General features: G+C 40.3%; 1 protein-coding gene across 31 annotated transcripts in view; it reads left to right on the top strand.

The window, feature by feature from the left end:
* Positions 1 to 13,837, top strand: part of slo (calcium-activated potassium channel slo) — a 99,587-nt gene that overhangs the window by 9,332 nt on the left and 76,418 nt on the right. For all 31 annotated transcript variants that reach the window (XR_013881019.1, XR_013881018.1, XR_013881017.1 and 28 more), the window contains exons 3-4: positions 6,223 to 6,291; positions 9,760 to 9,864. Coding sequence is in view for 28 of the 31 variants with exons in the window: in XM_080165939.1 (XP_080022065.1) it covers positions 6,223 to 6,291; positions 9,760 to 9,864 (174 nt within the window). In the remaining 3 variants the exon portion in view is untranslated. The remainder of the gene's footprint in view (positions 1 to 6,222; positions 6,292 to 9,759; positions 9,865 to 13,837) is intronic.

Here is a 13,837-nt window from a genome sequence, read left to right as displayed (position 1 = left end):
ATAAAAGCTAGATGTAATATAATCAAAACAATCTCAAGCCCACAGCACAAAAACAATACACCCCTTATTCCAAGGGAAGGGGAGGGGCCCCTCTCCATTTGAAGGCAAATACAATCAGGGTTATATAACAGATAAGCCTAAGATTAAGAAGCAAAGGCCCCATTACACCAGCACACAGTTACCCCCCTCCCTCACAGTGGGAACGGACGGAGTTACCCCCGTCCCCTCACGCGCTTCCCCCTTCCTACCCACACTAGACTAAGTCCGTCTGTAGTGTGGAGCTAGCGATCGGATACACAGAGCGCCATTCACGGGTAGCGCAACAAAGTGCGGAAAACATCATAAATCCAACGGACGAAGCGGACCAATGAGGAAGCGAGCTGAGGGGTGAGAGCGCGTTTTCCCCGTGTGCGCGGATTTGACGGCGCGAACGCGCGTTACAAGGACAGAAGATTCCACGCACACACACACACACACACACACACTTTCACACCAGAGCGGAGCTACTCCATAGCATCTAACAGGGGTATTTTTAGCAAATAAAGAATTGCAAGTTTCTTTCCTCCTAGCTCTAGTGTGATAAGGGAAAACCCAATCAGTTCCTGACAGCAGTTCAGACCCTCAACATCTATCTACCTCAACACCTAACTATTGATAAGTACAGCTAAGTTATATCTTTGCAAATAAAACTCCCAACCTAGTGATACAAACAGTGTTGGCTGTTAGGCTAGGAAGCCTCAAGTGACAACCCATTCATTGTAGTCCTGTATAACTTTGTGCCCGCCGTTTCACCGTTGACCCAATGGACCAGCATCAAGTCCCAGGAGGTGACCAAGCCCCAGGATGGCTCCAGGATGACCCTCAGCCGGCCCCAGCCGAGTACCGCAAGCTGATGCTGAGCAATCTGCCGGAGTTTAGAGGGCCGCCCAAGCAGTCCTGGTCGGCACATATCCGCCGACTGGAGATGTCATGGGCGGCTTACCGCGTGCCACCTCATGATTCCCTCAACCGCCGCAACGCCCTACTACTGTCATTGGTAGGGCAAGCGGCGGAAATGGCGTCCCATCTGTTTGGCGAGGCAGGCCAAGCCTTGACCTACGAACAGGTCAAGACCGAGTGTGAATTGTTATTTCGCCCTGCTTTTGAGTCCCAAACGCTTAAACAAGCGTTTAGGGACTACAAGCAACACTCGACAGAACCTATACAGGCGTACATATCAACAAAGTGCGCCTTGTATAGGGACGCCTACAATCATGAGGATCTTGAATTGTTGGTGGACGAATTAAACCGTGGAATTCGTAACGCCAATGTAAAACGCCTCATGATGAACCATGAAATTGCGAGTGTACCTGAGTACACTCGCAAGGCCATGTTCACCGTGACCATGGTTACTAAGCAGCTGAAGGAAGGTGTGTGCTTAGTGGACTCGACCGACGGGCTGACTGGATCTGCCTGCATCCAGTTGCCCCAATATGACGAGTCGGAGCCAATGGAGATTGGCTCCTTGGCTCCGGGTCTCCACCAGATGGGGAAGGTCGCTCCAGATGACAAGGTTCCAGGCCGCTGCTACCGCTGCCAGGGGAGAGGCCACCGAGCTCGAGACTGTCCGACGCCTGTGGAAGTTAGCCTAGAGGAGAGGCGCACCCAGCCACGCCGTGACCGTTCTGCCAAGTGTGAGCGTTGCCACTATGACGGCCACACGGCGGCCGAGTGTAGAGCTGACTGGGCCCAGGTAGCCAGCCGCAGGCGCACCGCCGACAAAGGTGCCCCTCCAGGGAAGCCCAGCAGAGTGGCCCATATGGAAGGGAGCGCGCCCCCAGCACCACCACCGCAAGCAGCCGCCCCCAGAGCTGCGGACCGAGCCGATGGGATGCCGCAGTTCGGGACTGTCCCAGCTAGGATCAACGTACTGGGCGGCGCGGCTGAGCCCAACCGGGTTGGCCTAGGCTTCAGTCTTAACCATCTGGGGCCAGAGCTGATACAGCCCAACAACATAGCCGAGCCAGAGGTGCTGAGGCCCCAGCCTTTCAGCCTCAACATGATGGAACCTGCCCGACTGAGCCTACCCAGCAAGAGTGGAGGGGCGCTGCCCAGCGTCCCTGAGACGGTGTATGGGGAGGCCCTGGCAGCCGCTGAACGAGAGAGGCAGGAGGTGCTAGCCAGCACCTCTGCATCGATGTATGGGACGCCACCCGGCGTCGCCACCTGGGATGATGGGGGGGTGCTATCCAGCGCCTCCCACCGTGTGCCTGGGGCGACAACCGTCGCCGCCACCGAGATACCTGGATCCTGGAACGAGCCAGCCTCCAACCTGATGTCTGGGGCGACAACCGTCGCCGCCACCGAGAGACCTGAGTCCTGGAACGAGCCAGCGGTCCCAGAGGAAGGGGTGACACCCGTCACCCCCAGCCAGCCAGCGCCACCAGCCTGCAGGGAGAGCCCAGCTACATACCAGCCAGCGCCACCAGCCTGCAGGGAGAGTCCAGCTACATGCCATCCAGATCCCTCTACCAGCCAAGGGAACCCAGCGGCTCACCATCAGGATAAGTTGAATTTGTTAAATGTATTGAATCCAAAACCTTGTAAACACCCAGCCTTGCCTGTGCCCCCTGCACTTGAGGCTGGGGAGATTGAAAATTGGGAAAATAAGGACTTGCCTGTGCCACATGCACCTGAGTTCCTAGGGCAGGGGAGGGCATTGAGTAAGGGCGAGCCTGTGCCACATGCACTTCAGCCCCATGCCACTGGGCATGCCTTGGACCAGGGAAGGGAGCATTTAGGGCTAGGGGAGCCGACACCCAGGCAAGTGCCAGTCGCTTGCCAGTCTGTCATTGGGGAGGGTATCGGGGTGCCTCTGCCGCATACAGATAATGCTCAATGGAAATTTGTGTCTAGCCAGGAGCAGCCCAGCCGTGTCCAGCCCCAAGAAGCAGCCGTGACCAGAACCGGAGATCCCCAGCCGCGTGCACGAGGAAGATGGTTACCTGGAAGCCTCTCCCATTGGTGGATGGTCCTGTGGGGCCTCCTGCTGGCAGCCGTGTGGCCTACAACCAGCTACGTCCTGGTGGGGTGGGACTGTGCCAACCCCACCCATGTCACGTCTTACAACAAAGAAAAGATGTGTGACACGGAGCCCCTACACCAGGAGGTGCCCCTGGGCCATGACATCCACGTCCTGCAGCAAGTCAAGGTGAGGGAAACCACTGGGTTCAGCTGTCAGCTCACCGTGTCCCAGTGGACATTCAGGTGTGGGGTATGGGGTCACCTCAAGGTGACCTCGGTCCCCACCCTCATGAGGCCAACCAAGATAGACCCAGAAGCGTGCCGAGACCTGGCCAGGAACCGAGTATACACGTTGCCAGGCAAGACCCAGCCACTGACGTTCCAGCTGAACCACCCCCTGTTCTTCACCATTGATATGGTGGGCGCCCTCGTCAACAGCCCCGAGGGGGTGGGTTGCGAGGGGGAGGACGTCCACTTTGAGGGCCAGCTCTACCGCAATGAATTAGTGCTCCAGGAGCGGCGGCTGCTGGTCAAGGAGGAGACCTATGTGGTGGAGGATGGACGGGTGGAGTCCCAGTCTGACCACCTGACCCTCGATTGTCCCCATTCTGAGCTGTCCTGTATCACTGGGGAAGCAACCTACGTGTGGGACCACCTGGGAAGAGATTGCCCCTTGAGGCTGATCCGCAGCCTCCAGCCCAGCCTGGTGAGGGATGCATATCTGGTTGACCATCAGGCCCAGTTTTTCATCAACATGACCAGCCCCACCTCAATTGTGAACTGCGACTTCGAGGCCCATGCCACCAACCATCCAGCGTTGTTTGTGGCAGCTGACCCAGCCGCGGCTGCGCTGCCCCGAGTGTCGGCCAGGGATGTTGACGTTCCCCTTCAAGCACAGATCCATGCAGGTTATATTGGATTTACCCTGGAAACACGCATGAGAAGCACTGCAGCAGAAGAAGTAGCGGCCAACTGCTGGAAGCTCCAGCAACTAGATCCGGCCCACCCGGTGCGTGTCCAGGGGAGCACGTTCTCGGTACTGAGGGGAGACATCCTGCTGCAGCTGACCTGCCAAAGGCACAAGTATGTTGTCCGCGAACACAAGGAGTGTTGGGACAAAGTGCCAGTGGAGCCCACAGGTTTTGTAGACGCTGTGACGCGGGTATACAGTGAGCACGCCACCAAGATTCCCTGTTCCTCCACCTACCCCCTGACTGTGCACGCGGAGGAAGGCTGGATAGAGTTAACCCCTGCTCCCAAGAAGAGGCCACCCCCGCTGGATACGCCTAAGCAGTTGTTGACAGACCCCTTAGATGACTTCAGTTCAGGTGGTTTGTATTCACAGGCTGAGTTGAACGACTGGCAACAACTGCTGGCGTTCCCAGCATACAAGAGTGCCATGCTGACCGGCCTATCCTATGGCTCCTGCGTTCAGCAAGGCAGCTGTTCGGCCACAGGAGACCATGGGATAGTGTCCTACAACATTGACCGACTGGCGGAGGAAGGAGAGGCAGCCCTGGATGTCTGGGCAGGATTTAGACAAGCCATCCACGAGTGGGGAGATGGCGCCGCCATCCTGTGCTTGCTGCTGCTGATCCTCAAACTGCTGGGGGACCTAACCATCATTTCTCTGGCAGCAGCACAAGGAGGAGTCCGGGCAGCCCTGAATGCGATATCACAAGTGTTCCTGTACCACCCAGCCTTGTATAAAAAGGCGATGGCTAGAGCCAGGCTCAACCATGCCAAGTCCCGGGACTTTTCAGTGGACTGGGATGCCATTCCCATCGGCAGGGAAGCAGCCGAGGAAATGGTGTCTATGAAATCAACGGACAGCGGGCATGACCGCCCAGGTAGGCCAGGACCGCCCTCTGGCAGACCCCGCGGCCCCTCAGGAGGACAGGCCGCTGCTCAGACAATCAATCTGGCAGCCAGTGCCCCAGCCGCTGCCAACAACAACCCGCAGGCCCCACTGCTGACCGTTCCAGCAACAACTGTGCCACCAGCAAACCTGATGCCTGCCGGCGCTGACCAACGGATCCAACCCAAGTCAGCCTCTGCCTTCTATCCCACATTGGGAGCCCATCAACCCTAAGAAGATACTCACCACTAGGATTCCATTGAATCATTATCGTTTGTATATATTTTAGCCCTAAGGAGCGGGCCGAAGGCCTCAACCACTGTCGGAAGTCTGGTAGGGAAACCATCTCCCAGCCTTCCGAGGGGAGAGTTGTGGTATTCGGCAACCGTGAGCCATGTCTATGGCACCCCTGATCTGGGGTTCGGTGGAGGGTCAATGGCCCTCCCCCGAGTCCTGGGGAAGGGGTCTAGTGACCCCCTCCCTACGCTTAGAATTAATGATTTGAATCTGTCATGTTTATTATGGTTAACTGTATTCTTAATTCTCCCCCACCCTTTCCAGGGATGGGGGAATCATTATCGCCCAAACTGACCATTGTATATGTATTATTTATGCTTTTATGTTATGATTATTTATTCCTATCCATGTAATTATTGTTTGTTGTATATAACTGCAGTATCTCTTAACCCTTCAATAAAGTGACAACTGAAAGTAGATGTTGATCATTATCTAGTGAAAGCTAGAGAAGCGTAGCTTCTCTATAGTAAGGTGTCCACGTCTGGCACACTGCCGTAATCTAATTGAACTCCGGTGTCTGCCATTGATCCTCGGCGGATACCACACTAATCTAACCTATTTTAAACCATCTTATAGGAATTTTAATGCCTAACCCCTGCATGGTACTCATTTGTATATTCATATCATAAACTAACCTAACCTGTATAGAAATACTTAATATTTTAGACTTCAGGATTTCAGTTTTCTTAATGAGCTTGTTAATGATTCTTTTACAGACAACAACAACTACAATATAAAAAAAAACATTTTATATTATCATTCTATTTTCAAGAAAACATTTTTGTTAAACAGAGAATCATTAATTTGAATAAAGTAATATCAGTTAGTGTCTCTTTGTTAATAAAAATTGAACATGCATAATTATCAGATATTTATGTCTACATTATTAAACAGCGTATAGTGTCCAATGGTAAATTGTATACTGGCCTATCATTGTTCATTTGTATTGTATAACGTCATTTTTATGGTCACTATATGCACTTTCCTACATTATGACCGACATTAAGCAGCAGAAAACTAGTAAATTGTACCATGGAATTTATCATCCGATAATTTTATTTTAGGTTGAAGATGAGTATAGCCAAGCCGAGCTTAGAAGACAGCAGGAAGAAGCCAAAAAGCTACGACTCCAGGTATGCAAATTTATAACCTTTTTGAAATCACCATCTTTGCAGAGGATTGGTGGTAATGAAATTATTTTTAATATTTAATCTTTTATAGTTATTTCCAATACTAGTGGCTACGTCCCTGGAGGCTTCAGGGGCAATTGAGGCGGAGGCAGGGAAAGTCGACCCCCCCGCCGGCCCCCCCTCTCCAACTTTCAATTTTAGTTTTAAAATTAATGAAAAGGAAAATCATACGGGTTTAGCAGTTAGCGAAATTATTCAGTACTCACAGACAGACACAGATCCTGTTACTTTCATATAAGGATATTTAACATTTAATTTAAAATCAAACTTAACAATTTAAAAACAATTGTTAATATCAAATATATCATTAAACGGTCACGGTATACTTTATAAAAAAAGTCCAATTGAATATGACATAAACGTAATCAACATACAGTTATAAGTGGATCAAATAGAGATTTGTTTCCATTCCATGGGAGAATTGTTGAATAGATTTGGCACAAATTGTGGTGTGCATCAAATTTAGCATATTATTACATTAGCATTGTGGTTCATATTCGCTAAATAAAACTATAGCAGATAAATTTTAACAATGGTGTCTAATGATTACAGTCAACCGAAGAGAAAGTTACAGTTTGTGCTGTTGTTATAATATGCCTTCCTGACAATGTAAAATATATATGCGGAAGTGAATGCACACCACAAATTGTGGCATCATGTATCAAATGGGAATAATAAATTTGTCTCCGTTGGCATGGTCAGAGTATACATACATTTTCACACAAATAAACTCTAGATTATTTGATTGCAGGGCTTTAATTTAGTCTGACTTTGATCAGAGGTCTAGCTTTAATAGCAGAAGAGTAAATCCCATTTCTCCCCATAGCGTTATGGAGGACCTATGGACGGACAAAGTAATTAGAGTGTAGCTTTGGAATAGAAATTATGAAAATATTAACTTAATAAAATTTTACATTTTTTACATTAAAATTTTATTGCTTAAGGTTAGTTATACGATTACGGACGTAAACTGGAACTTAAGAATAACTTTGCTACTAAAAAGAAATATTGTTGAAAGTGAACTAAATATGATATCATAAAGAGTGTAATTGTAAGACATATCTTTTCCTTTAACCAGACTCAACAAAAAGAAAACACAGAAAAAAGAATTGAATAGTAATGTGGTATCTAAGAAAAGGTTCTTCTCTTAAATGCCTTTATTACTTTATTTATTTAAGTAGCCAGAAACTAAAGAGTATTCCATCGTGTTGAATCACATTCAAATTTTAACTGTGTCTCACAAAGCTCTTTATAGTTCCTATAAAAAAGGGGATAAATTTAAAAACTGTTGGCCAAAGTATCTTAAATGACGTCATATTAGAATAATGGATTGTCAAAAGTTTTAAAATTTATCCCCTTTTTATAGGCATTATAAAGAGCTTTAAGTTTAACGTTATTTGAGTCTGGTTGGTGTCAATAATGATAATTATATTTGGGGATTTGGTCTAATGAATTCTTAAAATTATTTGTTGGATTCAATTCGAAAACAAACGTAGATTTTTATACATTACATAATTAAGAAATTCAGCGTTTGTTTTTGTTTTAATTTAATCTTAAATTGTAATCTTGCAAAAAAAAACTGTATGTTGTGAAGTATAAAAGTGTTTTATGTTGATTAAAAATGCTAAATTACCCAGGATTTAAATAAACTTTTCTACAACGAAGAATTTGTTGTGTAAGATTGTTGAAACATGCAGTGTACTTTTATACAAGCATAAACAGATTCAGAAAAGTGTCGGAATTTTTTTTTAAAATAAATCACAATATAGTGTAAGATGCATCAATTAAAATTAAAATTTTTCTCTTATTGCTCATAAAATTTGGAGAATCTTAAAAAAAATGTCAAAAAATTAACTTTTTGCTGCACCACTCAGACAGACGAAATTAACCTATTTACAACATAGCTTCACACATGACCTTATTATAAGCATAGTTATAACATAAACCAACTTATGATAGTAGACAATGAAGGAAAAGTTATGCTTCTAAAAATATTGAAGTAAAAAAAATGATTAAATGCAGGAATATATAGAAAGCACAAAGATGCAATTTAAATAATTTCCTTTTCATGCAAATGACCTAATAAAAGGCCAATTTAAGCTTAATGTGAATATTTCAGCTTAATAAAGATTTTTTTTTTTTAAAGTTCTGTAATTGACTCAAATATATTTAAGAGACATAATCTAGGTTGTATTGAAGTTAAGAGTTTCTCTTTACAAAGAGTTCAGAAATACTTTACACATGGAATTTGCCTTGCAAAATCTTATATACCTAAGCATACACAAAAAAAACTATATTTAGCATACTCACATATTTTCTAATGAGATCTTTCTTGGACGGGCGTGTCATTTAATCTAGGTTTGGGAGAGGGGGAGCACATTACAAATTTTTACACCCCCCTCCCTCTGTGATAGCAAGTACATTTTGTATCAAAGCTTGCATATTCATCAAAAATAACTGACGGACATTCGGATCGAAAGACTGTCGTACAGACATATTCTAGTTATTCTAGTCTTTTTTTCTAAAATTACTAGAAACTTTTTCTTAAAATGAATTATATAAACATTTTTAACAGCAAATAATTACAAAAAAGAAAGAAAAAGTAGGAGAGAGAGAGAGAGAGAGAGAGAGAGAGAGAGAGAGAGAGAGAGAGAGAGAGAGAGAGAGAGAGAGAGAGAGAGAGAGAGAGAGAGAGAGAGAGAGAGAGAGAGAGAGAGAGAGAGAGAGAGAGAGAGAGAGAGAGAGAGAAAGTAAGAAGAATGGGAGAGAGTAAAACTGTTAAGATTTAATTAGGATCTTTGCAAAAAGTTGTTGCAATTGTTTTTTTTTTGTATGATGCGTCATGTTCACTACTCAATGCAGAAAACAAAAATAATTATCAAAAGAAATTAATCTTTTCTAATGAGATTATTGCAATTAATCTGTAATTTAATTTCCAGTACAGCTTCGAAACCGATTAATGTCAGGTGGATTAGAAGAGGTTCTCAGACATACTGAAAAATTATGTCGAGTATCGTATTAAATCCAGTTTTCTACGAATATTTTATACCCGCAGAAACTGATTTTAATCTTATAATTATACATTTTTATATCCGTGGAAAGCTGTTTTTAATACGATGCGAGAAATATATATTCCAGCACTGCTTTGAAACTGATTATTATCCGCTGGATTACAACCGTACTGAAAAATCATGTATAGCATAGTATTACAGACAATTTTCCACGAATATAAATATTTAAATAAAAAAAATTATACCGGTTTTAATAGCTCTGGCAATTAGGCCCCTGAGGGGTAACAAAACTGGTTTTGATTTTCATAAATCTTCATTTCAACATCCATGGAAATCTGATTATAACTTCTTTTACTTTAATTTCTTTACTATAGTTATTAATAAATCGGGTATTTTTCAGGGCCAAAATCCAGATGGTGGGGGATCAGACGGAGACTTTATGTCGGAGGCGAAGGATTGGGCCGGAGAATTAATCTCTGGGCAGACGGGTACAGGCAGAATACTGGTAAGTAATAATATTAATATCTGGACATACAGGTACAGGCAGAATACTGGTAAGTAATAATATTAATATCTAGACATACAGGTACAGGCAGAATACTGGTAAGTAATAATATTAATATCTAGACATACAGGTACAGGCAGAATACTGGTAAGTAATAATATTAATATCTAGACATACATGTACAGGCAGAATACTGGTAAGTAATAATATTAATATCTGGACATACAGGTACAGGCAGAATACTGGTAAGTAATAATATTAATATCTAGACATACAGGTACAGGCAGAATACTGGTAAGTAGTAATATTAATATCTGGACATACAGGTACAGGCAGAATACTGGTAAGTAATAATATTAATATCTAGACGTACAGGTACAGGCAGAATACTGGTAAGTAATAATATTAATATCTAGACATACATGTACAGGCAGAATACTGGTAAGTAATAATATTAATATCTAGACATACAGGTACAGGCAGAATACTGGTAAGTAATAATATTAATATCTGGACATACAGGTACAGGCAGAATACTGGTAAGTAATAATATTAATATCTAGACATACAGGTACAGGCAGAATACTGGTAAGTAATAATATTAATATCTAGACATACAGGTACAGGCAGAATACTGGTAAGTAATAATATTAATATCTAGACATACAGGTACAGGCAGAATACTGGTAAGTAATAATATTAATATCTAGACATACATGTACAGGCAGAATACTGGTAAGTAATAATATTAATATCTAGACATACAGGTACAGGCAGAATACTGGTAAGTAATAATATTAATATCTGGACATACAGGTACAGGCAGAATACTGGTAAGTAATAATATTAATATCTGGACATACAGGTACAGGCAGAATACTGGTAAGTATTAATATTAATATCTAGACATACAGATACAGGCAGAATACTGGTAATTAATAATATTAATATCTAGACATACAGATACAGGCAGAATACTGGTAAGTAATAATATTAATATCTGGACATACAGGTACAGGCAGAATACTGGTAAGTATTAATATTAATATCTAGACATACAGATACAGGCAGAATACTAGTAAGTAATAATATTAATATCTAAACATACAGGTACAGGCAGAATACTGGTAAGTAATAATATTAATATCTAGACATACATGTACAGGCAGAATACTGGTAAGTAATAATATTAATATCTAGACATACAGGTACAGGCAGAATACTGGTAAGTAATAATATTAATATCTGGACATACAGGTACAGGCAGAATACTGGTAAGTAATAATATTAATATCTGGACATACAGGTACAGGCAGAATACTGGTAAGTATTAATATTAATATCTAGACATACAGATACAGGCAGAATACTGGTAATTAATAATATTAATATCTAGACATACAGATACAGGCAGAATACTGGTAAGTAATAATATTAATATCTGGACATACAGGTACAGGCAGAATACTGGTAAGTATTAATATTAATATCTAGACATACAGATACAGGCAGAATACTAGTAAGTAATAATATTAATATCTAAACATACAGGTACAGGCAGAATTCTGGTAAGTAATAATAATAATATCTGGACATACATGTACAGGCAGTATACTGGTAAGTAATAACATTAATATCTGAACATACAGGTACAGGCAGAATACTGGTAAGAATTAATTATAATTGTAATATATTGCTTATTGGAATAAAATTTATTTGCTTCAGATCTCCTTATCGTTAATAATTATATTAAATCTTGATTAAGAATTGGAAGATTATTTTTACCTTAATATAATAATTATTTTCTGATATTAATTCCTATAAATAATTCTATAAGCCCACATAATCCTTTTTAGTGCTATTTTTAGAAAATTGTATATAATCTTATTTTGGTACATAGTCATCGAGAGTTTTTATTATTATGTATTAATATTAAAACTAAGTGTGAAAACTTTTTTCCTTTCAATCAGCTGAATGAATCGCAAAATATTGATAATTTCCCTTCGCATTATACGGGCATTTTGAAATACAGAGTAGCTAAGCCACCACAGTTATGGAATTTCGACCACAAAGATTTTTTTATCCAATCTTGACAAGTGAGGTATTTTTGGAAAGAGGATTATACATAGAAAACGTCTATGTAAATTAGAAAATCCGCAGAAATCATATTTGCAAGTTATTTGCAAAAATCTGCAATGTTAATTTGCAAAATTAATTTCATGCCTTAAATGACAGATTTAGAAGAAAATCTTTTTATGAAATGTGTTTATCTATAAGTTTAGGACATAATTAAGGCAAAAAAAATTCTTTAGTGTTACTTTTTTCACATTACATAGGAAAAAAAGCAGTTTCTCACAATTTATGATACAAAAGGTATAGGAACAAAAAATATGTTTTTTTCTTGATGTAAACACAATAATTGGCATAAAATCTATCATACTAAATGTAAAAACAGATATAGAATCCTTTTTCGAGCCAATATAGTGCAAAAAGTAACCAAGACATTTTAGCAAAGTATGAAAATCTAAAGAAAATAGTTTTTTTTTGCTATTGTATACATATCAGATAAATGTATATAAAATAAGTGATCAAAAACTATAAAACATGTTATATGTTTTTTCAACACTGTCATTGATTAAATTGCACTTTTAGGTTTAAGAATTACCGAAGTAGTGCATAAAAACTCTTTAAACAAAATAAATGCAAAAAAAACAACTACAAAATGGTCTACTGCATTATAAAAAAACGCCTAATTGTTGATTTGAATTTATTTTGTTTAATAACTTAATAAAAAGAGTTTTTATGTGCAACTTTGGTAATGAGTAAACCTAAAAGTGCATTTTAATCAATGATAGGGTTGAAAAAAGTTATAACATGTTTTATAGTTTTTGATCACTAATTTTATATACATTTATCTGATATGAATATCAAAATCAAAAAGAACTATTTTCTTTAGATTTTCATACTTAGCAAAAATGTCTTGGTTACTTTTTGCACTATATTTGCTATAAAAAGGAGTCTATATCTGATTTTTACATTTAGGATGATAGATTTTATGCCAATTATTGTGTTTACATCAAGAAAAAACATATTTTTTGTTCCTATAACTTTTTTCATCATAAATTGTGAGAAACTGCTTTTTTCATATATAAGGTGAAAAAAATAACACTAAAGAATTTTTTTTTGCCTTAATTATGTTCTAAAATTATAGATAAACACATTTCATAAAAAGATTTTTTCTAAATAAGTCATTTAAGGCATGAAATTAATTTTGCAAATTAAAATTGCAGATTTTTGCTAATAACTTGCAGATATGATTTCTGCGGATTTTCTAATTTACATAGGCGTTTTCTATGTATAATCCTCTTTCCAAAAATACCTCACTTGTCAAGATTGGATAAAAAAATCTTTGTGGTCGAGATTCCATAACTGTGCCACTAAAAGATAATTGTTGAAAGTACTTGAATTTTTTAACAATATAATTTTTATTTACAATATTTGAAGAACCCTTTATTAACTTTTCCATTACTGCATGGTATAATAACGTGCAAGGCTTTCACATCAAATAGAATAGATGGATACTTTAGATGTTCAATTAAACACAATAAACCGTCAAACCGAAAAATGAATTTCTAGCATACGTTAGTCACATATAATCCAAAATACTAGCGACGTTATTTTTTTGAACGATGTAATTGTTGAGAGCTTAATTACTATATGATTGAAATGATAAGATAACTGCTTAAATCTTTACACTTTCTAACCAATAATGTGGTCGGATTTTTCCTCCGCTGTTTTATTATTGTTCCAACTTCCAATTAAGAGTTTGGTCATCTAAACGTTCTATATTTATTATCAACATATATTTTTTTGTGTCATATCACGTCTGCAACTTTTTCTAATCATCAGAACCGAGAACTATCACTTTATCAAAAACTTCCTATCTATACCACCAATTTTAAAATTTCCTTTT

Source organism: Acartia tonsa, chromosome 7 (assembly GCF_053477335.1).
Source record: "Acartia tonsa isolate MP-2025a chromosome 7, ASM5347733v1, whole genome shotgun sequence".
Lineage (NCBI taxonomy): Eukaryota > Metazoa > Arthropoda > Copepoda > Calanoida > Acartiidae > Acartia > Acartia tonsa.
Note: the sequence above shows the minus strand (reverse complement) of the source record. Positions and strands in the feature narration are given on the sequence as shown.